This window comes from Sesamum indicum, linkage group LG8, assembly GCF_026168435.1.
Source record: "Sesamum indicum cultivar Baizhima isolate 11 linkage group LG8, ASM2616843v1, whole genome shotgun sequence".
In the NCBI taxonomy this organism is placed as follows: domain Eukaryota; kingdom Viridiplantae; phylum Streptophyta; class Magnoliopsida; order Lamiales; family Pedaliaceae; genus Sesamum; species Sesamum indicum.
In genome coordinates this window covers 22535767-22563243 of record NC_142664.1, presented here as the reverse complement: position 1 = coordinate 22563243, position 27477 = coordinate 22535767, and the positions used below count along the sequence as shown (strand labels likewise).

At 37.7% G+C, this 27477-nt stretch overlaps 2 protein-coding genes across 6 annotated transcripts; one reads left to right on the top strand and one right to left on the bottom strand.

Moving 5' to 3' along the window:
• The first annotated feature begins 13182 nt into the window (after positions 1 to 13182).
• Positions 13183 to 21132, top strand: LOC105155234 (uncharacterized). 5 transcript variants are annotated; one of them, XM_088883450.1, is made up of 12 exons: positions 13183 to 13580; positions 14052 to 14108; positions 14195 to 14265; positions 15299 to 16153; positions 16269 to 16362; positions 16465 to 16611; positions 16710 to 16828; positions 16955 to 17378; positions 17471 to 19714; positions 19791 to 19851; positions 20320 to 20471; positions 20621 to 21132. In XM_088883450.1, the coding sequence occupies exons 1-12, from the start codon at positions 13505 to 13507 to the stop codon at positions 20944 to 20946; spliced, it is 4626 nt and encodes a 1541-aa protein (XP_088739576.1). In that variant the 5' UTR covers positions 13183 to 13504; the 3' UTR covers positions 20947 to 21132. The 5 variants fall into 5 exon arrangements, with proteins under 5 accessions (XP_088739576.1, XP_088739574.1, XP_088739573.1 ...); XM_088883451.1 differs by having other exon boundaries at positions 13184 to 13580; positions 15302 to 16153; positions 16710 to 17378; positions 17471 to 19497; positions 19600 to 19714; XM_088883449.1 differs by having other exon boundaries at positions 13184 to 13580; positions 16710 to 17378; positions 17471 to 19497; positions 19600 to 19714.
• A 2192-nt stretch (positions 21133 to 23324) lies between these two features.
• LOC105168449 (catalytic/ hydrolase) lies at positions 23325 to 27442 on the bottom strand. The gene is made up of 10 exons (XM_011088539.3): positions 27174 to 27442; positions 27010 to 27081; positions 26043 to 26122; positions 25547 to 25646; positions 25415 to 25468; positions 25020 to 25097; positions 24575 to 24672; positions 24422 to 24479; positions 24172 to 24293; positions 23325 to 23744 (listed from the first exon to the last, which is right to left on the bottom strand). The coding sequence occupies exons 1-10, from the start codon at positions 27384 to 27386 to the stop codon at positions 23588 to 23590; spliced, it is 1032 nt and encodes a 343-aa protein (XP_011086841.1). The 5' UTR covers positions 27387 to 27442; the 3' UTR covers positions 23325 to 23587.
• Positions 27443 to 27477: the final 35 nt, after the last annotated feature.

Below are 27477 nucleotides of genomic sequence, written 5' to 3'. Positions count from 1 at the left end.
TTTGTGGTGTTGTGTAAGGGATTAGGGATAGATGTCTGATAGAAAATGATGCCTCTGCTATTTACAAAATAGACAAAGAAAGATCAATGGAATTTCAATTATAAATTTTTTTTGTAACTGAAGGGGATTGGGGTATGAGAATCGAGGTGGTGGTAGCGGTGGGCATATTAATGTGGAACAAGAGAAAAAGAGAAGAAAAGTAAATTATGAAAGTAAAATGAAGGGATAATTACACTCTTCATTCATGTCTCACTTAATTTTGATATGTTCATTTATTTTTGAAATTTTAAATTAATTAACTAATTACTTCTTAACTTCTTCATTTATCATGATTTTCATAACTATCTTTTCGTGGTTATTTTCTTCATGCATTTTTTTAATTTCCTACATTATTTATTGTCTTTGTTTGTCAATTTTTTTTTATAAATCAAATTATTTTTCTTAATTTATTATCTTAATATATATTTTTAACAACTTTTTTTATCTAAAAAAACTAATAATACAATTCATAAAAGTATTTTATATTAATTTATTTTAAAAAATTATGCACATATATAGGATGTGTCATACTTACTAGTATATATTTGTCTGTCAATGGATGGGTATCGCCCTACTCGGACCCAGATCTAACAAATACCTGTAGCAATTTTTTAATACCCTACTCATACACTATCTTATGATATACCCAGGGGTTTTACCCAAATTATACCCTAAAAAATTGGTAGAGTTTGAGTCTTACTCATTTGAAACCAACTTAATTTTTTCTCTTTTACAATTTGTTTAAATTTTTTACTTTTAAGCCAAACGCTGTATGTTACTAAATTAATTTTTGGTGGATTTTCATGATCCATCGATCAATAAAATAAAATTAATATTTAAAATTTCAATATGTGCAAATTAATCATCGTTGAAACTTAAATAATGAACTTGATTTTGTTTAAATGATATACCAATATTTGTTTTAAATAAGAATCTTAAATTTGTTCAAATAATGGACGGGTAATATTATTTGATTATAAAATCAAGACAAATTCAAAATAAGAATGAAGACATAAGAATTGGTAAAAATTGATGAAATTAAGTATAATATATCTAACTTTCATTTGGATCTCTTAATTATCATTTGAATTTGAATTTGCATTCAACTTTGATTTGATGAAATTTTAATAATTTGACTCAAACAAATTTTATTTATTTCGTATATTATTCAAATTTAATTAAATTACATTTTATCCGTATTTTTTTTATTTATTAAATGTCAAGTTAAGTTTTGCTTAATTTGATCATAAAATTAATTTTGAGTGGTTATGAAATCAATATGCAAAGTTCTAACATATTTGGTTAAAAATTCAACAAGTAATTAATATAAATGAAATATGTAATGAAATAGTTATATACTACTTATTTTTTTAAAAATATTAAACAAATTTAGTTGGTTGTGTTACTAAAAGTTTTACAAAGTCAAATTTAAAGTAATGGATGAATGAACATCTTGAGGTATTTGATCATATCAATACTTATAGGTGTTTAGGGTATTAGGTCAGTACCCATACCTATGAGTATTTTAAGGTATTAGACCTGTTATAAATATGGCCCAAAACCCGGAAGCCCAAACCTACAAGCCCACAACCCACTTGGAGGCCCACCCGACTACCCAGTCCAACCCGACTACCCGACCCGGTTATTCCTCTTAAATACTCTCTTCTCTCAAAACCCTAATCAGATATTTCTATATCTCTCTACTCTCTTCTCCCTTACTCCGCCGACTCTCCTTCTACCTCCCCTACTTGCCGATTAAAGTATGGCGGTTAGAATCGCCACCGTCCGGCGGTTTTCTGAAGCCAATCTAATGGCTTCAAGAAAACCGCCAAACGGTTGTACCCCTTCGACAGTTACCTGAGACTCTATAAAAGGGGGTTCTCTTTTCCCCGCTCGGAGCGCGAACTGAAATCTGTTTTCTGATATTCTTCTCCTTCGACATATCTCTGTGATATCTTCTGTGTGATTCTCTGAGTGTAGTGACGGGTCTGTGTGACTCGAGGTTGTTTGGGTAGTTCGAGAGGTGTAACCGTGGGATTGTAAGGGCTGGTTTGGGAACGGTACTTTGTGGTGACCGCGTCCCTTTTACTCTTGGATCTGGCTTTAACCTGAGCCACTTTCAAACAGTGCATTTATCTTTCCCTTCCGTTGTATTTTTTACGATTCTGCAGTTCTTATTCGGGTTGTATTTTTAAGGAGTTCATACTCCAATATTGCTGTAATAGTTGTTAGGATTTCTCTGTGAAACGATGAGTATCACTGGAGGATTATACCCTACAGTGGTATCAGAGCCGACTCTCTGATCTGTGCTGATCCTGGTGGCGGTAAACTTTCGAAAAACCCCTCCTCTGGTTTTCATTCCTTTCTGTTTTTCCCTGCTTATATTACTGTCGTTATTATTCCTTTATATTACTCCTGTTTGCCGTGGTGAAACCCCTTAATATCCCTCCTGGCCGGACCCCTGAGGTCGTCGGGTATCTGGACGGGACTTAGGCTGGTGAGCCTCGGTTCTATTACACCTGCTCTTATTTCTGTTTTGACTATTTACCGTTAGTACGTCTACTTATCTTGAGTTTCTCCGTGGATGTTTGATAACTGATTTACTGCTGTTTTTATATCTGCTATTTCGTGTATGGTGTTGCTCTTTACCTGTATAATCTTGTGATTTTCTTTTGCTTACTCTGTTTTATTATTGATAATTCCGAGTCCTGTAGTGCTGTGTAAAACCTGTTTTTAAAATTTACTGTTCTGGGATCTTTTTGTCTTATTAAAAACCCCGAGACTGTTTTCCTCTAAAATCTTTTCAAAATGGCTGGTTATAGCCTTCAACCATTTGACGGGAAAACCGACTTCTCTATATGGCAACAAAAGATGAAAGGCATTCTTATTCAACAAAAAGTTTTCAAAGCCATTGATGGCAAATACCCTGAAAATATTTCTGAGGAAAAGAAACAAGAAAATGATGAATTTGCATATTCCTCTATTGTTTTGAATCTATCCGATACCATTTTACGAAAAGTTGGAAAATTGGAATCATCAAAAGCTTTGTGGGATAAATTAGAGGAATTGTTTACTGAAATCTCTCTTCCTAATAAATTGTTTCTGCTGAAAAATTTTTTTAGATATAAACTTGATTTGTCCAAGAATATTGATGAAAACCTTGATGACTTCACTAAGCTAATTCAAGATATTAAACTTGCTGGTGATAAATACATTGATGAATATTCCCCCATTGTTCTTCTAAATGCAATCCCTGAATCTTATTCCGACGTGAAAGCTGCTATCAAATATGGTAGAGATAGTATTAATTTAGAAACTGTAGTAAATGGACTTAAGAGTAAAGAACTAGATCTTAAAGTCAATAAACCTAGCCAAAATCATTATGAAATTAATTCCGTTAGGGGTAGAACAAGATTTAGGAACTTTAATTCTCGGTATAACAGTAGGAGCAGAAATAAAAATAAAAACAATAAGAGTAAGTCTAGAACACGAGAGACAAACCTTAGAGATGACAAAATCAGAGATAGACGATGTTACAATTGTGGAACCAAAGGCCATTATATAAAAGACTGTAGAAAACCTAGACGTGAGAATAGGGATAGAAATTATGATGATAAAGAAAAAATCAGTAATGTGTCTATTGAGTCAAATGGTGAAGTTTTTGTTGTTTATGAAGCAAATTTTGTGAGTACTTTTGACATGCATGAATGGCTTATAGATTCCGGTTGCACATTTCATATGAGTCCTTTCAAAGACATTTTCACAAACTTGAAATATGAGCACGTTGGTTTTGTTTCAATGGAAAATGAGAAAAAAATGTGAAATCAAGGGTCTAGGTGACATCTCACTATGTTTTGAAGGTTATAAAATGCTTTTGAAAAATGTCAGATACGTTCCTGACTTGAGTCATAACCTCATATCATGTGCTGCATTAAAAGAAAATGGTTTAGAAGGTAGGTGGGGCAAATGCCTCATGAAAATTATGAAAGGCTCATTAGTTGTTTTCAAAGCTGAACGAAAATGAAATCTTTACATATGCACTGCATCTTATGATAACCTTGCTGCATCAGTCTCTGTGTGTGATTTAACTTCCTTATGGCATAAGAGATTAGGCCACATTAGCCAAAAAGGTCTTGATCTTTTAAAAAGAGATGGTGTTTTAAATGATAAAGTAGATAAAATGGACTTTTGTGATGAATGTGTTATGGGTAAACAACATAGAGTACATTTTCCTACCTCCCCATCCCCAAACCCATCTATGTCCCCATGTATTTTAGACTATGTGCATGCAGATGTTTGGGGTCCTAGTACTGTACCCACCCATGGTGGAAATCGCTATTTCCTCTCTATTATTGATAACTTCTCTCGTAAAGTTTTTGTCTTTCTTATGAAACATAAATCTGAAGTTTATTAGCACATATATCATTATAAAATGTTATCACCTACATTGTCCAATTGTGTTCGCCAACTTGCTTTTTGCAGAATAGCCTAGAGACATGCACTGTCGCATCTTATCAGGAGTCATCCCCCCACCATTATCTGCAGTCATATTGCAATTAATTTTAAATAGATATAAAATAGAAAATAAGTAAGAAAAGATTGTCTCACATGCATGCTGCTGGTTAAACAACCAAATCTCATGAAATGGTTTAAAGACAGAGAAATAAAATACAGCAAAGTTCGAATATAATTTTGCAAAGAAACTCATTTAATAGAAAATTAAGATGGAGTTTTGAAGTGTTAATTCAAGCATGCATGTCGTGTTCACTAAAAAAGTTGCAATTTTCTTATTTCCAGGACTGACAAAGAAAGAGCCTAATTATACCTTGAACCACCAGCATTTTATTTTTTTCCTTGATGTTCTCCAGCACATCAACGAGGACATAGGTTGCTCCATTGCAAACCTGATGAAAATATATGGCTATAAAACAGAAAAGTATAAATTGAAGAATCCAAAGGCCGTTATTAGGAATGTGAATAATGCAGGTACCTCATCTAAAGCATTATCTAGAAGCTCGGCGAAAGCTGGAAAATTGCAGGCCATGGGCAAAATTACCAACTTTAAAAAAAAAATTGAAGATATTATAACAGATAGAATAACACTTCATTATTCACCTCCCAGAGCCCATTTATGGCTGGTAGCATTTGAATGCAGGAATTTAGGATGAACCCTGATATGATCCATGTCCGCTGCAAAATTGATGAACACTATAATTGTTAACTAGATTAATAATGTGAAAATAATTATTAATTGGTCATGCACAGAGGTGAAGTTTTAAGTTTCCTCCTTATCAGCATAAAACATTTCAAGTAATATTTCATAAAGTCAAAATAAATAAAAATAATAATTGAACAAATTCAAATCCATTACAATTCAGTTAGCCAGTAATTGATATATATATAGAATTATGTGTCTGTGACAAAAAACAATAGCACTGCAATATAAACAAAATTAAGAAAATGCAGCAGTATAAACTAGAGCTATAAGAAGAAAGGTCGAGTTGAGTCTGAGTCAAATCCATATAAGGCTTGTCACTTGCAGCCAGCAGCACTATACAAGTAGCTCCATGCATCAATGAGATATAAACAGATGATAATTCAGTAGTACTTCATACGCATCAAGAATAATAAAATGTTACTAGATCTTAATACTAAACATAGTGTAACAATCTGTCAAAATGATGCTCGAAATTTAAAGAAATTTAAAGCTAAAAAGGAGTCAAAAGACTAAAATCTCTTATATATTATCTCCTTTACGCGAAATACGCATACAATCTTTCCTCAAAGTTTACAGTAAACATTAGTCCACTGATCATGAATATTGAACTTCACAGAAAAAGAATAACCACCACCCTTTATCAAAAAAAAAGTTCAATTTTATAGGCCTCATTAAAAAAAAGGCAAAATTGCAAAATTAGTCCTGTAAGTATAGGGGGGTGGCAAAATTAATCCTGCAACTACTGAACTGGCAATTTTAGTCCTATATGTTTTCATTTAGTGGCAATTTTGGTCCTTCCGGCCAAAATTACCCAAAAATTAGCCGAAAAAATTGGGGTTTAGGGTTTCGGTTGCCAACTGGTCTCTACTTAAACACGTGACATCTTACATGGCTGCTGACTGGTAATTCTGGTCGGAAGGACCAAAATTGCTACTAAATTAAAGTATATAGGACTAAAATTGCCACTAAAATAAAACATTAAGGAGAAGTCGTGGATGTAACGTTGATGGAAACTGATCGGAGGGATGTGTGCGCCATGGGGAGCGAACACAAAGGTGTTGGTCCGCCAACCAGATAATCGCTGGTGATGGAGATATGACGGAAAAATCAATGGTGGGCGCGGAGAAAAAGTGACGAAAATAAAAATGAAGAGGACTGACCGAATAGTTGATGAAAATGGATGGGCTTGGGTGCAATCAACTCGCCGGAGGATGGGGAGTTGATTGGTGGTGGTCTCGAACAGTGGGTAGGTCGGACGGCGGTGAATTGAGAAGAGAAAGAAAATAAATCTAGGTTTTAGGATAAGACTATAATCAACAATTGGGGGCATGTTTGAACTCTGATTGAAACACATGCTATAGGGTTGGAATCAGCGTAGGATGGCGAGTTTAGTGGTGGTACGCGTGGCCGGAGACGCGCCGGAAAAAAAATTCCGGCGACCGGCTTGGTGGTGGTGGGTGATGGTTAACCTTTTTTTTTATCACGTCAGCATCCACGTAGGATGCTACCTGTGTAGTAATGTCCATTTGTCACCGAAACCCTAATCCCCAATTTGATTTGTCAATTTCCGATCACTTTTGGCCAGAAGGACCAAAATTGCTACAAATTTTAAACATAAAGGACTAAAATTGCCAGTCTCATAGCTAGGGGACCAATTTTGCCACCCCCTAATATACAGGACTAATTTTGCAATTTTGCCTTCAAAAAAAAATACTGCATGTACTTGATGTGTTTAATAGATTTGTAAAGTTATATACTAAATGTTTAATGTCTTTCATCTCTAATAACTTAGTGGTTGTTTAATATGGTAGTCAGGCCAAATATAAGTATTTCTAAAGAATACTTGAAGAAATCAACTAAGCTCCAAGTATTTTCATCAGGAAGGAACGCAATCCTTGATTATAAGCTGTTCCACTGACTTAGATACAGGAAGAGAGCAGTTTCCGGCAAAGTAAATCATAATGAGCAGATCATCATATTAGAAAAAGCATAGTAATCACAATATATATATATATATCCTCTTGTTCTCTATGCTTGCTCATGAAAGCAAATAATTATATAAAATTAAAATCCCATCACTGAGAATCAAATAATCGATCGAGAAATAGTATTTCAACGCACCAAGGTGTAACAGTTATAATTTGTTCACCGAATATTGCAAGAAATCAGAATGGAGATGAGAGGAATCAGAAAGAAAAGATGATGAGAAGAACTGCAGTTTCATTAAAATGATAATAAGATAATCCCTCCTTACAATCGTTTTTCCTTTTTACAATCAACTCCAACGTACATACAAAAGAGTAAGGAAAGAAAAGCTGAAATGGCATTAAATTTTTAAGCAGATTGCAAGTCCGTGTCGTCCTCGGCTAGCTCCAATTGGTTCTTCCTCTTAGCTCGCCTAAAGCTTCTCAAAATGGGGGCGACATCCTCTGCATAACGACTCACTCATTCTCAGCCGTCCACGTGTCTGCTGATGGTGCAAATCGGGAACAATTGTTCTTCCCAAAATCCTCAATTTCCTCTGCCCTCGCATTGCGCCCTAATTGCAATGAAACGACGTCGCAATGTGTTTCCGATTTCAAATTTTCCCCAATCTCCTTGGCGCCAGCGATCCGACGGCTCTCGTTCCCTCCTTCCATCGGACGGTTACTTTGTAGAGTCGCGTTTTCACTTGGAATCACGACATTCCTTCCCCCTTTTTTAGATCCTTGTCCCCAAGGATCGAAGTTGGGGAACTTGGTAGCAACAGCGTAGTAATATTCCCAGGTGGCCTACTCGGGAGTGGATTGCGCCCACTGGATCAGCACCTGAGGGACCCCAACATTGTTTTTGGGCACTAACCTCCTTCCTAGAATCGCAATGGGATAGACCTTGAACACCTCATCCTCTAATTCTGGCAAATTAACAGATGGAAAATACTTGGAACCAATCTTTTTCTTTAACAATGAAACATGAAAAACTGGGTGGATTTTGGATCCCAGAGGTAATTCTAACTTGTAAGCCACCTTCCCAATCCTCTCAATTACTCGGTAGGGACCAAAATACTTAGCCGATAGCTTCAACTGTTTCCTCAAAGCCACCGAGGTCTGCTTGTAAGGTTGGAGTTTGAGAAATACTTCATCACCTACCTGGAACTCTCTTTCTGTCCTCTTTCTGTCCTCTTTCTGTCAGCATATATCTTCATCCTATGCTGAGCCTGCTGGAGATTCTCCTTCAGCAACTGCAACACCTTGGTCCTTTCTTGCATCAATCCATCAACATCAGAGTGATGGTTCTGTAAATAGGTCCCTATGGGAAGCTGCTGTGGTGGATATCCATAGAGGGCCTGGAAGGGGGTAGCCTTTAACCCGGTGTGATAATTGGTATTGAACCAAAGCTCAGCCAAAGTGAGCCATTGAGCCCATTTCTTAGGTTTCTGCAGGCACATGCACCTAAGGTAGTTCTCAAGGCATTGATTGACCCTCTCTGTTTGTCCATCCGTTTGTGGGTGATATGAAGATGACATGTCTAATGAGACACCCGAAAGGGTGAATAATTCCCTCCAAAACCTGCTGGTAAAAACTTTATCCCTGTCTGAAATGATACTGACAGGTAACCCATGGAGTTTGTAGATGTTATCAAAGAACACTTTAACAATGGATGTGGCTGTATAAGGGTGCTTCAGTGATATGAAGTGAGAATACTTGGTCAATCTGTCCACCACTACCAAAATAGAGTCTTTACCTTCAGAGTTAGGCAAGCCTTCAATGAAATCCATAGAAACACATGACCATGCCTGTTCAGGAACTGGTAGAGGTTGCAGCAATCCTGGATAAGGGTTGTTCTCATGCTTGGCCCTTTGATAAATTTCACACCCCTTCACCCACTCCTGCACATCTGTCTTCATAGTAGGCCAGTAGAATAATAGTTTGATTCTCTGATAAGTCCCATGGATACCTGAATGTCCACCTAAGGCAGAATCATGTAGTGCCTTAAGAATCCTTTCTCTTATCCCTCCATGGCTTCCCACGCATATTTTCCCTCCCTTCTTCAATACCCCGGACTCATAGCTATAATCTGGAAAGGAGGTGCTATCAATAACCTTAGATTGCAGGATGGTTTGGAAGAGAGTGTTCCCCTCATAACTCTCTTGAACTTCTTGAATCCATAGTGGAATGTGGGTAGATATAGCATGTGTTTGGGAGGTATCCTCCTGACTATCCCTCCTAGATAGGGCATCTGCAGCCTTGTTCTCCTTGCCCTTCTTGTACTGAACCTCATAGCTGAGTCCAAACAGCTTGGTCACTCCTTTTTGTTGCAACACAGAGTCTATTCTTTGGTCAAGTATGTGCTTGAGACTCTTCTGGTCAGTTCTTATGATGAAATGGTTGCCTAATAGATAGTGTCTCCACCTGGTAACAGCTAGAAGGAGAGCTAGGAATTCTTTTTCATACGTGGACAACCCCAGATTCTTGGGAGCTAAGGCTTTGCTGAGGTAAGAGATAGGTTTCCCCCCTTGCATCAGTACAGCTCCTATCCCCTTCCCACTTGCATCAGTCTCAACAATGAAAGATTGAGAGAAGTCAGGCATAGCTAATACCGGAGCTGAGACCATCAGTTCCTTGAGATGGTTGAAAGCCTTCTCAGCATCCTCATTCCATCCAAAAGAGTCATTTTTCAGCAGTGAGGTGAGGGGTTTGCTGATGACCCCATAGTTCTGTATGAATCTTCTGTAGTACCCTGTAAGGCCTAGGAACCCTCTCAATGCTTTCACATTTGTTGGTACAGGCCAATTAATCATGCACTCAATCTTCAAGGGATCTGTAGCCACTCCTTGACATGAGATGACATGCCCAAGGTATTCAACCTCCTTTTGAGCAAAAGAGCACTTGCTTTTCTTGGCAAATAACTGGTGTTGTCTGAGCAGATTCATCACCTTCCTAAGGTGTACTAAGTGTGAGCCCCAATTTTTACTATAGATTAATATATCATAAAAAAAACCAATACAAACTTCCTCAAATAAGGTTCAAAAACAGCATTCATAAGAGATTGAAAAGTGGAGGGAGCATTACATAATCCAAAAGGCATAACCAAAAATTCATAGTGACCATTGTGAGTTATGAAACTGGTTTTTGGTATATCTTCCTTCCTCATTCTAATCTGAAAATATCCAGATCTCAAATCAATTTTTGAAAAGTAAGAGGCTCCATGCAATTCATCTAACAATTCATCAATGACTGGGATAGGGAAGTTATGCTTCACTGTGAGTTTGTTAAGATATCTGTAGTCAACACACATCCTCCAACCTCCATCTTTCTTCTTGACCAGTAACACAGGAGAGGCAAAGGAACTCTGACTAGGTCTGATAATGCCACTGTCCAGCATTTCCCTAACAATCTTTTCTATTTCAGTTTTTTGTCCATATGCATACCTGTAAGGGTGTTGCTTCCTAGGTATTGCCTCAGGTAACAGTTCTATACGATGCTCAATCCCTCTCTCAGGGGGTAGAGAGTAGGGTTCCTTGAAGATGTCTTCAAACTCCTGTAGTAGCTCTTGCACCCTATCATTTCCTGCAGCCTCAGCTGGTGTGCAGTGATTAAACAATAGCTCCCCTTGTATTTCTGGGCACTTCCTTCTCATGAGTTTGGATAGGGAGTGAGTAGTTACTGCCTTGGGTCCTGCCTTACCACAGAGAGCTTTGAGGATCAGCTTGTTAGAGTTTTGACTAAGGGTCACTCTCCCTTGGTGGAAGTCAAGCTCAATGGGATTGTATAGCCCTAGCCAATCACAGCCTAGGATCAAATCATAACCTCCCAGCTTGATCACCTTAACTGGATGTGTAAACCGGTGTCCCTGAATTTCCCAACTGAATCTGTGACAAGCCAACTGACTAGTGAGTTTGCTACCATCTGCTACTCTCACCATCATAGGGTGTGTCTTCTCTACCTTGCACCCTAAGAGGTTTGCCACTTTCTCATCCAGGAAGCAATGAGTGCTACCACTATCAATGAGGATGAGGATCTCCTTATCTTCCACAATCCCTTCAAGTCTCAAGGTTCTGTAATGGAAGTCTCCCTTCATAGCATGTAAAGATACAGAGACATCCTCTTCCTTCTCCTTCTCTGTCTCAGTGATATATTTCCCTTGCTCTTCTTCCTCATTGTCCTTAGCTCCCTCATCCTCCAGCAGCATGTAAACCTGCCTATATTTACACCTATGTCCAGGGGCATAAGGTTCATCGCATCTGTAACAGAGATTCTTCTCCCTCTTTGCTCTTACTTCAACTTCAGTTAAGTATCTAGAGGGTGGTGCTGGTGATTTTTGCAGGGGGTTTTTGTTGGGTGGTCTGAAAGGTGGTTTGGGGGGTATACTTCTGGCAGGGTGGTGGGCTCTTTTGAGAATGGCATTTACTGTTTGTTCCTGATTTCTAGCAAGATTGATGGCTTGGTATAATGAGGTAGGTTCACGGTCAGTCACATACAACTTCACTTCATCTTTGAGTCCACTAATAAATTTCATCATGAAGAAATCCTCACCTAGCCCTCTGTTAAAGACAACCATCTGATCCTTCAACTCTTCAAACCTCTCAAGGTAAGCATCCACAGTGGTCTCATGATGCAATCTATTGAACTCGGTTGTCACCTTAGCATTGTTAAGGGCTTCAAATCTTCCCAATACATTGGCTACAAATTCCTCCCATGACCCGAACTCCTTCTTCTCCACATATCCTTGATACCACAGTTCAGCCTTGCCTTGCATATAGATAGAAGCCATAGATACCCTTTGGTCTTCAGGTATTGGTATAAGCTGGAAATACCGGGAACATCTTCTTATCCATCCCCTTGCATTTTCCCCATCAAATCCCCCCGTAGCGAGCAATGAACTCCTATGTATATAATAACATATTCTTTTAGATTCAAGAGAATAATTTAATGCATCTTGTTTAAATTTTTTACTCTTTTTATTAAATTTTTTGGGTTGTAGTCGATTATAACAAGTGAAATTATACTTTCAGTATCATAAAATAGAGGTTCCAAACTTTTAGTCCTCTATTTTAAGAGATTTTTAAAATGGTACTAAAATTAAAAAGTTCAACACATTTAGTCATATGCTTTACAGATTTTTCAAATTGATTTCAAAATTGAGAAAGTTCGACACATTTAGTCCCATAAATCCCGAATATTGAAAGCTAAATGTATCGAATTTTCTCAATTATGAAATTATTTTAAAAATTTTATAAAGCGAACAACTATATTTTGTATAACCTCCTTATCCATGGAAATAAAAGTGGCCATAAGAAATCATGCTTACTTTGAATATGGCAACCTCTTTGAATAATATAAGTTAAGTCATGAATAATTTTATTTATAATTGATATGTTAAATTAATATAATAACTAGATCTTTTGAGTTAGATCTGTCCCGACAAATTTTATACTAAGGAGGGGCAGATATCGAGTCCACCCAAATCTGTCCCAGATGCACCCATTGACACAACTAATGAGGGCCTACAAAGTGTGTCACATGTTACTAGTTATCATTAAAATTGGGTCTTATGACGTCCTAAAACTTTTAGGATTTGTTTGAATAATTTTAAATTATTTTTGAGCTATATTTTACAAAATATTAATAAATTTTATTTTTTAATATGAAATTATTTTCTCAAATTCAAATTAATCCATCCAACACATAATCAGTGTATTGTTTAATTTCTGTGTTTTCTTTTCATATTAAATTATCAAACTTCTTTATTATTCTCTCTCTTCTTAACTTGTAATTTTATCTCTCTTCTTTTGTCGTCATGCTTAACAAATCAGGACGAATCCGAGGCCCATCAAAAGGACTGTTATGGTTATAACATGGGTAAAAATGTGAAATACAATGTTTATTTGGGGTCATTTCATAATTGTTTGAGAATTCGCCTTCCAAATATATTAAAGTTCCGAAAATCACAACACTAAACAATTCCCGATTATTTGATTTGGCTGTTCGGACCACCCAAACCCTCACCTTCTGTCATCTCCTTCCTTCGTGTTTTCTCTTTCTGCATTTTTCAATTGGCTCTCGCAAACCCTAATTCTAGCTCCACGTATACATACATATATGCATACATCTCTCGATTTGCTTTTGGAATCTCTTTTGCTCTGAATTTTTTTGTATTGCCACTCGCTGAATCACTTCTTTCTTTCTCTTTCTCTCTCACTCTCACTATTCGTGTGTTGTGTGTGTGATTTTTGGTCGGAAATTTGTGAAGTATCGATTTGTCGTCATGGCGGAGAGCAAGCTAGATCTTCCGGAGGATCTCATCGCATCTAAGCCGTCCGATCAATCGTGGACTCCAAAAGGTAAATCGCTGTTCTTGATTTCGCGTTGATTTTCGCTGGTTTTGGTTTAGTTTGCGTGGTTGGATTCGACTGTCTTCTGCTGGATTCTGCACTTGGATATATTGATCTGTCTCCGCAATGTAGCTTTCAGTTTAGGTCCTAGGGTTTGGAATCAGGTTCTTCACTTCAGATTTAGTATTTGTTTGTTGCCCTGATTGTAGGTTGAGTCATTCTGCTGGGAATTTGGAAACTCAGTTTAGTTGCTTGCTTTTGGTTGGTTACTTTTTTCTTTCCTGTTGGGAAATTTTATGGCTGTTAATTTTTCCCAATCATAAATATTACTTGAACTTAATTTGAAGTTCAGTTTTATGTTGCTTATGGAATCAGTTGCAATGCCTGGTTGAGTTTCCAGTCCGGCTTGCCTTAAATGCCCTAGTTAGGATTACTATTGTTTTCGTCGTATGTTGATGTATTGTGGTGTTTTGCATGAAGCTTCCATTGGAAATGATGAGGACAAGGGTTTGGTGGCATTACTGGACGAATCCAAGGGTAACTGGTGTTTTTTTTACCAACTTATTCTAGTATAGGAGCATTGTGGTGCAAATATAACTTATACTCTATCTGAGTTGCTGCAGATCAGGCAGTGTCCGAGAGCATTCCATTGTCTCCACAGTGGCTTTATGCGAGGCCAAATGAACCTAAGACGGTAAATATGCAGATAACTGAGTAGCATCCGTTGCCTGATTTCTGAACTGAGAACTGGGTTTGAGCTTTTAGTTGGATGGTTCATGTCTAGTGTATATTTGAAGCCTTTGTGATGGAACTCTGCCATCTCTAATTCTGGTGTAGTTGCAGATGCATGATGTCAATCCTTTTATGAATCTAACTGGTGTGAAAATCTCAGATCTCCTTTATTCTTTTCTTCTTTGTGGGGAATATGTTTTTTTCTTAAAAAAAAGAAGTTGACCTTGTCTGGTTCATGTCTTGTTCAGAAGTTACAGATGCGCTTATTTCATCTGACTTTTGTTATTGCAGTTATCACTGGAACTCTTGAGTGTATAATTATGGACCCGTATGTTTTGAAACTAGCTAGTTTGACAATGTGAAATCCAGAAAAATTGGCTATTTTGTCATGCATATATACTTTGCTACAGCTGCATTGCTGCATTCTTGTGGCTTTGACATTGAGCAACCAACCAGCTACATCAGGAATCCTGTTTCACTTATCTTTATTGTTTATAGGGCTAGTCAGACTTGCATGCTAAAACCTGTCTCCTTTCCTATGTAGTTTTTACATTACTATTTTGTGTAGTGTTCTTTGTCTCTTTTATCTGGTTCTTGTCTTGTCTTGTGCAGAAGTTACAGATGCGCTTATTTCATCTGAGTTTTGTTATTGCAGTAACTCTTGAGTGTATAATTATGGACCCGAATGTTTTGAAACTAGCTAGTTTGACAATGTGAATCCAGTATTGGCTATTTTGTCATGCATATATACTTTGCTACGGCTGCATTCTTGTGGCTTTGACATTGAGCAACCAACCAGCTACATCAGGAATCCTGTTTTACTTATCTTAATTGTTTATAGTCAGATCTGCGTTGCTAAAACCTGTCTCCTTTCCTATGGAGTTGTTGCATTACTATTTTGTGCAGTGTTCTTTGTTTCTTTTATCTTTATCAGTTGCTCCATTCATAATTTTTCTGCTGTGTCATGATTGCATTGAGGATACATTTCTGTTCAGCAGGAAACCCGGGGGCCAAGTTCTCTGTCACTTGGTAGTTCTGCTGATTTGAACCAGAAGGAGGTTTGGCGCTCAGAAGCAACTGAGGACAAAAAGGATTGGAGAAGAATTGCTCCAGAACCTGATAGTGGACGTCGCTGGCGTGAAGAAGAAAGGGAAACTGGGATACTTGGTCGAAGGGATCGCAGGAAGATGGATAGACGGGTTGACAACGCTCCAGGCAGAGAAACAACTGAAAATAGATCTTTGCCCGCCACTGACAGATGGCATGATGTTAGTAGCCGCAACTCTGGGCATGAAACGAGGCGTGACAAATGGTCTTTAAGATGGGGTCCTGATGACAAAGAAAAGGATGCTCGGGTGGAGAAAAGGACAGATGTAGAGAAGGAAGAGTCCCAGGGTGAGAGCCAATCATTTGTGTCAAATAGCCGTTCTGTTCCTGAACGCGATTCAGATTCTCGTGATAAGTGGAGGCCTCGACACAGGATGGAGGGAAATTCTGGCGGGTTGGGTTTTCGCGCTGCACCAGGATTTGGACTTGAAAGGGGACGAGTTGAGGGCTCAAATACGGGCTTTACTGTAGGGCGTGGCAGGTCGAGTGTTTCTCTTGTAAGACCGCCATCTGTGGTTCCAATTGGTGTTGCTCAGTATGACAAGAGTGAAAATGTTCCCGGAAAACCCCTCTCTGTTGGAACATTTGTTTACCCAAGGGCCAAACTACTTGACATATACCGTAAGCAAAGACTTGATTCATCCCTTGCCCGCATGCCTGACAATTGGGAGGAAGTTCCTCCAATAACTCAATTAGATGCTATTGAACCTTTCGCTTTTGTTGCTCCTGATGCTGAGCAGGAGGTGAGCTTTGCAAATTACAGGCATATTCTTTATATGTTTGCTATTATACATGAATTCCTTGGTGCTGTTAGATTGACTATCTGTGGAAATGTGATGAGCTCCTCTTTTGTTCTAGGCTATCCTAAATGACATATGGAAGGGTAAAATAATAAACAGTGGAGCCTCATACAGTTCGTTTAGGAAGGGCGGATCAATTGATGATGTTTCAGGTCAGTCTTTAGAAAGAGATTTATGGTAATTTAGTTAGTCTTTTTTTGTTTCTCTAATTTCCTATTGGTTATGTTATAATCCTTGGTTTGTATTCTTTGTAGAATTGGGAGAAGAATTGAACATTGGAAGACAGGTTTCCCTCACTGCTGATGTCATCAAAGAGATACCAGATAACCTTGTGAAAGCTTCAGTGGATCTTCATAAAGCTACGGTTGACAGCATCTTCTACGATAATATACCTAAAACAGGTATCCCAAGTCAATGAGTATTAGACTGGTCTTTAAAATGTTATGTAGAATGACCTTCCGATTTTTATCTGAAAGAAACTATTTTATCCTTACTTCAGAGAGAACTGCTGATCACAAAGAGCAATATGAAATTTCAGAGGCTATAAACAGAAAAGAACTGGATGTTGGTAGCGTAAAATCTCTGAATGGTGCTCAGTCTGATGCCTTTCAGCTCAAGGTAACAGGTTCTGCTGTTAATCAGCAGCCTCTGTTAGATAGTGCCAAATCTGCTACATCATTTGATGCTAACAACAATCTTCCCGGTGAATCGAACTCCCTCTTTGCTATGCCAACATCGGACCAGTATTGGGATGGACAGCTACATGAGATTGGAAGCAGAACCAATGAATATCAGCTGAATAGAGGAATTCCTCCAGAGGAATTAAGTTTGTATTATCGGGATCCTCAAGGGGAAATCCAGGGACCTTTTCTTGGAGTGGATATCATTTCATGGTTTGAGCAAGGCTTTTTTGGGACTGATTTACCTGTACGTTTGGAAGATGCTCCTGATGAGTCACCATTCCGGGAATTGGGAGATGTTATGCCTCACTTGAAATTCAGACATGAGCATGATGGTGGATCTGATTCCATTCCTTCAGTAGTGGATGGCTCAGGCTGGCAAGCTGATTGCAGTGCTACCTCTGTACAGCACGGTCAATCGAAGTTACCCGAAAATCAACGTTTGTCAAAACACTTGTACTCCCAAGGAGAAGATTTCCATGATGAAGGTTTGGCTGATAGTTACTAATGTACACTATCCTTTACTATTTAAATTGCTTCTGAGCTCTAATTCTTTTAACTGCCATTTTTGGTCAAACAGAAATCGTGTTCCCTGGGAGACCCGGAAGTGGTGGCAGTGCTGTAGGGAAGATTTCTAGAGGATATGGCGAACCTGCTACAAGTAGTGGCAACAAGGCTTATCTTACTAATGAACTGACAGACTCTGGTATGTCAGATCAAAAAGGCAGCAAGATGCATCCTCTTGGTTTGTTATGGTCTGAGCTTGAAAGTACTTATGGAAGAAGTGATCATACACCTCAATTTGGTGGAGGTGCACAAGACAAGATTATTAACCCTGCTTCTGGAAGGATCGCTCCTTTTAATGCGATGCCTGATCCTACCCGTGTCCCTGAGGCATGGAGCGATGTTTATGGAAGCAGTGCACTTTCTGATTCCAACTTGTATCAAGATGTCTTGGACGCTCGCCACTCTTCAGGGATGGACCAAGAATTTAACCGCTTTGATTTAGCAGAGAAGCTATTGCCTCAGCAACTTCAGCAGCAGCATCTTCAGTCACATAGTATGATGCCTCCTCATAACACACACTTCAACGAAGTAATGCTAGAGGGGGACCCAAGTCTGAGTTTGATGCACCACAACAAGCTTGCCAGTCAAACAGCACGAGACATGGAACACATCGTGGCCCTTCAGTTGCAACAGCAGAGGCAGCTACAACTTCAACAACAGCAGCAGCTGCAGAAACAACAACATTTTCACCAACAGCAAATCTTGTTGAAAGAGCAACAGCAGTCTCAGGCCAGACAGCTTCTTCTTGAGCAGCTGTTGCAGAGTCAGTTGCGTGAATCTGGTCGTGGACAGTCGCATATGGATGCTCTTAGATCTAATGCTGCTCTTGAACAGGCCATACTGAAGCAACAAATTCTGAATGATCTGCAACAGCGCTCCCAATTTCCTTCAAGGCATCCAGATCCCTCCCTCGAGCAGCTAATTCAAGCAAAATTTGGTCAAATGCCTCATCAAGGGCATCAAAATGATTTACTGGAGCTCTTGTCACATGGAAGGCATGGACAAATTTACCCCCTGGATCAACAGATTATTCAGCAAGATCAGCTGCATGGGAGTCAGTTACCTTTGGGGCTGAGGCAGCGATTGGAAATGGAAGAAGAAATGCAAATGGGTCGTGGGTGGCCCCTTGATGAAGCTAGTCAGTTCCACAGAAATCCTGCTGCCTCTCATAGAGCTATCTCTGCTGGATTCAGCCCTCTTGATTTTTATTCCCAACAATTACCACCTTCCGAGGAGCATATCAGCCATCTTGGGCGGAATCTTTCAGTACAAGATAGACTTCAACCTGGTCTCTATGACCCTGGCATGTTGCCTTTTGAGCGCGCATTGTCATTGCCGGGTGGAGCAGCTGGGGTAAATCGTGATGTTGTGAATTCATTGGCTCGTGCTCAAGGTCTAGAATTGCAGGAGCAGATTCCACGGATGCACCCTGGTAGTCAAGTTGATGGGTTCTCATCTGGTATTTACTCGCAGCATACCAACCACCCTTTAATTCCAAATCAATTCCATGCTTCACACCTGGATGCTACGGAGGGTCATTGGTCTGAGAATAATGGTCAATCATCAAATGACTGGATGGAGTCAAGACTTCAACAACTACATCTTCATAATGAGAGGCAGAGAAGGGAATTGGAAGCCAGAAGGAGTACTGATGATCCTAGTTTGTGGATGTCCTCTGGAAATGATGACAATTCAAAACGATTGCTTATGGAATTACTGCATCAGAAATCTGGGCACCCGTCAAGTGAACAGTTTGATTTGGTTAATGGAATACCACATGACAGAAGGCCCCCTTCGGATCACCGTTCTGGCACAAGCATGGCAAACCAGTCATTTAGTGTTGTTGCAGATCAAGAATCAGGTTTCAGCAATTCCTTCACTGTTGGGTCTTTTGGTTCTGATTCTGGTGTACAGCCTCAGAGTCGACTGTCTGAGGGGATAACAAATGTTCTCGAAATCGGTGGATTGCCTTATAGATCTAAAGATGTAGCAGAAGTTGCAGGAGAACCATTTGTTTCCCGAACTGGTGAAACCGCTCAGGTAAGCAATGACAATTTTACCATGAAAAACAAGGCAGCCAAAAGACTGACTTCCTCTAATGGGGAAGAACAAAGAGTCCTCATCAATGAATGTAACATTCAGGGAATGACTTCAGAGCCTCAAGAAGGATTAGTGGAGCGGGCTGCCTTGCCTTCTGTGGATAGAGTCGAGATGCCGGTGAATGTCCTCAGCAAGCATAATTCACTTGATTCTGCTGGTAAATTTTCACAATTTTCTTGGTTTTACTTTTCCTTGTTATTGATTTTAATCAAGTAACATGATATAATGTTCAGGTTTTCAAAATGAAAAGGCTGGATCAGGTGATTCTTTTCCGGAGGATGCTGCTAAGGAAAAGTAAGAAACCCTTGGGTGCTGTATTTTTTTTACTGTTCTATTAGCAGAATCTGATCGAAATTCTCTTCAATATTAAGTTCTTGGGAGTTTTTCTTTGGAAGATATGAGTATTGTTGTCTTGTTGGAACTTGGAAGTATACTAGCCTTGCGATGCCCCATATACTTGCTGACATGTAGAATTATCTACGAGAGCCAAAAGAAATCCTGATCTGTGGAAATATAGATCATGTTGGATTTACAGTGAACTGGATACTCTGCTTAATTCTTGTTCTTCAAGAGTCAATCTTTGTTTGCTTTTTGCAATATCTCTTCACTGGGCGAGGATTTATGGACATGTGGATATATTTAACCTGGTGTCTTTTCACAAATATATAGATCTTTCTTGCTTCGAATCCTTTCTTTGTCTGAGATTACTGCCCTTTTCGAATTTCTCATTTATCCATTTCTTACATGTATTACTGTAACTAGGTTGCGATCGTCCAGTTCAAAAGCACCAGACAATGTATTGCTGCGGCGTCCACCTGTCTCACGAGCTGCATCTTCTCACGAAGGGTTGTCGGAGGTGACTGCTGATCGTGTCGCCAGAGGGAAAAGCCTTTCAAATACTGTACCTCCTGATGGTAGGACAGGAGTCTTGCGTGTTTTCTCTTGTACCATAGCAATTTCCCTACGTTGCCCTTCTTTTCACCTAAGTGGAGTTTGTTGATTCACATAGTGCTCTATCTTTTGTGCCTTCCTATTTACATGCTAGAGTTTTTCTTGCTTGTAGGAGTGAGACGAGAACCAGGAGTTAATGTAGGGAACACGGATGCATCTGGGAGAAGAGATGCACAATTTCGACGAACATCCTCCTGCAACGATGCCGATGTACTGGAGACATCATTCAGCGACATGCTGAAAAGCAGTGCTAAGAAGGCAGCACCTCAAGAAACCCATGCTTCGGCAGGGGCAGCAGAGTCGTCGGACGGGATGCCTGGCGGTCGAAACAACAAAAAGAAGGGGAAGAAAGGTAGACAGATAGACCCTGCTCTTCTTGGGTTCAAGGTGACTAGCAACCGTATTATGATGGGCGAAATACAGCGGATAGACGACTAATGGTGAAGGTAAATATATTGTACTGATCATGTTCACAATCACTGTACAGGGTTCAGTTTTGTAGGTTAATAGGAATAGAACATTACAAATACCTCATCCTCTGAGGGTTGGTGTAAATACAAGTGCACTCACTATCGATAACGGTGCACCTCCTCAGGTTTGAATAATTGCATTCATTACGTTTTATTTGTGGTGTTGTGTAAGGGATTAGGGATAGATGTCTGATAGAAAATGATGCCTCTGCTATTTACAAAATAGACAAAGAAAGATCAATGGAATTTCAATTATAAATTTTTTTTGTAACTGAAGGGGATTGGGGTATGAGAATCGAGGTGGTGGTAGCGGTGGGCATATTAATGTGGAACAAGAGAAAAAGAGAAGAAAAGTAAATTATGAAAGTAAAATGAAGGGATAATTACACTCTTCATTCATGTCTCACTTAATTTTGATATGTTCATTTATTTTTGAAATTTTAAATTAATTAACTAATTACTTCTTAACTTCTTCATTTATCATGATTTTCATAACTATCTTTTCGTGGTTATTTTCTTCATGCATTTTTTTAATTTCCTACATTATTTATTGTCTTTGTTTGTCAATTTTTTTTTATAAATCAAATTATTTTTCTTAATTTATTATCTTAATATATATTTTTAACAACTTTTTTTATCTAAAAAAACTAATAATACAATTCATAAAAGTATTTTATATTAATTTATTTTAAAAAATTATGCACATATATAGGATGTGTCATACTTACTAGTATATATTTGTCTGTCAATGGATGGGTATCGCCCTACTCGGACCCAGATCTAACAAATACCTGTAGCAATTTTTTAATACCCTACTCATACACTATCTTATGATATACCCAGGGGTTTTACCCAAATTATACCCTAAAAAATTGGTAGAGTTTGAGTCTTACTCATTTGAAACCAACTTAATTTTTTCTCTTTTACAATTTGTTTAAATTTTTTACTTTTAAGCCAAACGCTGTATGTTACTAAATTAATTTTTGGTGGATTTTCATGATCCATCGATCAATAAAATAAAATTAATATTTAAAATTTCAATATGTGCAAATTAATCATCGTTGAAACTTAAATAATGAACTTGATTTTGTTTAAATGATATACCAATATTTGTTTTAAATAAGAATCTTAAATTTGTTCAAATAATGGACGGGTAATATTATTTGATTATAAAATCAAGACAAATTCAAAATAAGAATGAAGACATAAGAATTGGTAAAAATTGATGAAATTAAGTATAATATATCTAACTTTCATTTGGATCTCTTAATTATCATTTGAATTTGAATTTGCATTCAACTTTGATTTGATGAAATTTTAATAATTTGACTCAAACAAATTTTATTTATTTCGTATATTATTCAAATTTAATTAAATTACATTTTATCCGTATTTTTTTTATTTATTAAATGTCAAGTTAAGTTTTGCTTAATTTGATCATAAAATTAATTTTGAGTGGTTATGAAATCAATATGCAAAGTTCTAACATATTTGGTTAAAAATTCAACAAGTAATTAATATAAATGAAATATGTAATGAAATAGTTATATACTACTTATTTTTTTAAAAATATTAAACAAATTTAGTTGGTTGTGTTACTAAAAGTTTTACAAAGTCAAATTTAAAGTAATGGATGAATGAACATCTTGAGGTATTTGATCATATCAATACTTATAGGTGTTTAGGGTATTAGGTCAGTACCCATACCTATGAGTATTTTAAGGTATTAGACCAATCATACCAACTCATTTAATTTCATGGGTCTAAAGTAGGGTAGAGTATTTTATTCATCGCGTAGGGCATGAGTATGAATATGAAGATTATTTTTTGTGTATGTGTAGGATAATATCTGTCCATTGACAAACCTAAGTATATAATATAAGAATAATATTTTTCAAATATTTAGTTGTAAAGGTAAGTGTTATATTTGTTAATTCAGAAAAATAAATATTACATAAAAAATAGTTCAGATGAACAAAGCGTATTTAACCCTAAATAAATTGAACTTCATTATAACTTTTTTGCCCTAACTATTTTCATATATTTCCAAAATACCCCCAAATAATGATGAGACCTACCCACCATTTTAATTCAAGGGTAGTCTGATAATTACAAATAAGCTGATAATACATCTTCTCTTTTCTGCTTATAATTATTATTTCCAAACATATTTGCAACTTTGATATCTTAATAACTTACCAACCTCTTCTGTCACTTTGGGAGAACTATACTGTTTTTCAGACACCCCCATGAAAAACTTAGGGAAGCACAATCTAGTCATTTTGTTCTTGCAATATCAAAATTGTTCGGTTGGTTTATTTATAATATATTTCAAGAAGTAGTCAGTTTGAAGCACATCAAGGAAATTTCATTAATACCAAAGTTGTCATACAATTAATACAAAATAAATTAGTTCAAAACAGTCAGAGATTTAATGAAAATCATTTCTAACTTATATATGGAAAGAAGTTTTTAACAAGATACAGATAGCATTCCTACAATAAGCAATTTTAGTTATTAACAAAGGCCATAATATGCTGCTCTTCTCAACTCCCAACATTCTTGTTTCATCATCACTCGAATTCGAGGGCGATCAGACCGATGGATTTCTAAGAAGACGACCATCGACTGTTAAAGATTTGATTAACAGTTCGACCCATGATCCATTCCAGCTCGGAAGATGATAACTTTGCACGTTGGACCAGCTGAACCACTGCTTCTTTTGCTTCTTTATAGCCACACTCGGGGACAACGAAAGGAAAGTCGCTGCATGAGATATGAACATTTTCAGCATTAGTTTGCTCATCCCCGAGACTTGAAAGGAGTGTTTGTAATAGCTTAATTCAAGAGTTTATCAACTTTTTACTTAAAATAAGCTGAAGTTTTCGTTATACAACTTATGTTTTAGAACTGCTGAAACTAAGCTCATTTACGCCAAGAGATCTAAACTCCGCCACCAACTTTTGTAGCATATTGAAAAATTGTAGACATTGTGTTTTTTCCTCAAACAATCCAACTTTAACATTTTTCCACTTGACAATTTTGTTTGCACACGCTCTCAACTTTCACTGCAGCTAAATTTACAACTTTCTCTACAACTTAATCCTATCACGAATGCGCAAACACCCCACCCCTGAAAAAATTGTTTCTTTTCAACCAGAGAACAGATTAACAGGTTATTTAAGCATGTTACCTTCCCCACATGACGCGGTTGGCACCGTAGCTGGAGACTACTTTGGGCAAAATGTCGGATAAATCTTCATATGGATGAGGATGTCTTGAGACTCTGAACAGTGCACTGAATTTCACATATACCTGACTCGAGTTTCCATCAATGATTAAGTATCGACTATGATGACGATGACCAGAACAATGATGATTAGGAGTCTTTGTTTATATATGAAAGGTATCATTTATATATCTGATACACAGCATATACTTACCTGTGGAAATCTGGAAAGCTTTAGCAGGTTCAAGAACACTTGTTCTTCTTCATCATTTCTGATTCACATCACCAAAAAAAACCTGAAACGGTAAGTTATACATGCAGGTAGGAAAGCTCCTTGGAAATCCTAAATGTTCTATTGGAAACTTACTTTGGGGGTCTACAGAAACCCAGATGGTCAAGCAGAACAACTGTCGAAGGAAATTCTGTGCACAGTTCTTCAATTTCTGATATATGCAGATCAAGACCCTGGAAACAAGATTCCATCTTTAGTACTGGTGCAGCCAAATATATGATGAACAAAAATGCGTTAGTCTATGAAACTTGGAAGAATTACTATGAAGCAACAAATTGGAAGATTGAAAACAATTTGGTCAATAAAATATAAAGACTTCCGGATGATAAGGGGCATATTGGAAGTTCGCTTAAAACGTGTGTTTTTTTATTCAATGTGTTGATATCAGTAATTTCCGTCGAACGATAGAGTGCAATTGTAAACGGAGTATTTCTGAAGGAGAGCTAGGTGTAATTAACCCATAACACAAAGTACGGAACGATGATGGTAATCTTTGCAATTATATTACAAATTGCAAGACCTTCATGCACATGAAACCAACTGGAACCCCAAGCTCTCCAGCTTTGGCGAACATGGCCTTTCCAACTGCATTTGTCATCTGCAGAGGACAACGTAAACGATTGAAAGAGACTTTATCTTGAATTTTTCTTTAAATAAAGTGGTAGAAAGATGAGGATAACTTTACAAGAGATTATATTTCAACATGAATAAAGGAGAGCAACATAAAACAAGAGGATGAACAGAATCCACTTATGATAGCATGGTTAATCACCCTGCTTCTAACAAGTAAATTTTCATTCTTCCACCGACCAAACCTGAGAGGTAAACCAGATCGAAAACTTTATATTCTAACAAAAGCATCGATGGACAGGAGTTCGGAGAACTGCTGTGTGGGTTTTTAGTCAAGAAACATACCAACTGACCAGACGACCACAAGTATGGATTGAAACGCACAGCACGATAGCCATCCTGTACACAGAATTTGATGTCAAACATGATTTCTGCAAAACCAAACAACAATATTTGATACTTAGAGGCTCTTTGGACCTTGGAAATGAGATCTTCAAACTGTTTGATGCCTGTTCCGTCTTCAGCTGGATTTGCAAGGCAACAACCAATAAATTTTGATGGATATTGCTTCAACACGCTGTCCAAATATTAACAGATTTATTACATATCAGATGACAGATGAACTGAAATTGAAAGGGGAAATAATGAGTATTTTTGCAGGAAGGAAGCAATCAAACTTGTTATTTCTGCTGGTGACTGTTCCTTCACCTTGATGTTTCTCAATATTTTAATTTCCAGTTTTATGTGCATACTTCCTGCTGACTTAATTTTGATGAATTCAAGAAATGGAGCCATGCTACAGTTTAGTATGCAGCTGTATCATCATATAGATGACAAGATTTTGCCTTCTAATGCTGCAGATTTCTTTGGACCTCACAATTCATTTGTATAACCTCAATATTTTTGTCAAATATTGCTCATAAGATGATAAGTTAATCAGAAAGTAGAAATTAGCATCTTATCAGAAACTAACCTTGTTACATATGAATGATCAAATTTATGATTAATGGGCTGCACTATGAGTGCACCATCTACACCAGCGTCTCCCATGCACTACAGAATGATATAGAAATTTAGTCAATACAGCAGAAACTTCATAACTGCTCCTTCGACATATGCAATACCTGTAGAATGAGAATTACAATATTACTGTCTTGAAATGCAGAATAACCACAAATCTTGTCTTCTATGAATCAATTATGATTGTAGTCACTGAAGCTCAAAACAGCATGAAGAACCCGTTAGGCATGAACATAGAGTTGGAAAAAGGAAAAGCCACTCGTCAACCCCCCCAACCCCCACCACTAAGAAAAACAGAATAGTAAGTATTGCTACAAAATAATAAGAAACAAGGCACAATGTCCCTTAGATTAAATATTAAACGATTCAACCTTTTAGATGAGTTAGTCATTCAACATGGTATGAGACACACAAGAGGTTCTGAATTCAAATTTCACTGCTCTCCATCCATGAACAAAAGAATTTCCATTAATGAAAAAAAGAAAAAAGAATATTTCACGTGGATGCAGAAACGAACTGCACCTGCACGTAAGGCTGTGTGTTAGAAATATAGAATATAAACCGACAGTCGACTCTCCTCTATAATAGTTTAAAGCTAGTAATACAAATAAATCTTATTGCAGTTCAGTTCCCAAACTGATGTTGCATAATGGAATAAGCCCATCAGAATTTCAGACTGTAGCTCCATTGATAAAACTCATTTTCACTTGGTTCATTTACATAACAACCAAGTACTAACACTTTCTGGAATTGACTTAAATTCATTCAAGCTCACACATTTAGGCTAAATACAGTTCTAAATCACATATTTCTGACCAATGTGTTGTTGAGGTTAACTCGAACCGATCAACCCATTACACGCCGCGAACCAAGAAAAACATTTTTACCAGTCAAAAGCCAAATTAAACTTCACCACATACCTGAAGCAAGAAATCGACGTGACCCGGCAATGTGGGCTCCTGGCCCGGAAAATATGGGTACTTCTGCGCAGCCTAAACATCCAAAAAAAGAAAGAAAGAAAATCAAATCCCATAAAAATTGCATGAGGAAATGTCGGGTGTAAGCTTGGGATTCAAGGATTGACCTGTTCAGGAGAAGCCCAAACGTGCAAGTGCGAGTCAATCACTATGGGCGGCGGGTTACCAGTGCTGGCGCCAGTCGACATTTGAACCGCGCACCGCAGTCGGGGCCTTGGGGTAGAAACTACAGAAGGCCACTGCGTCTTGAAAGAGTGAAGGCCGAAAACAGTTGAAGAAAGCTCAATAGCCAGAGGCTGCAAACTCAATTTCTCTGCCATTGTTATCTCCCCCCGCTCTTTCCATACACGTCCACATTTTCTGGTTCATCCACAATTTAGATTAGATCTGCTCTTCTTCTGATGAAGTATG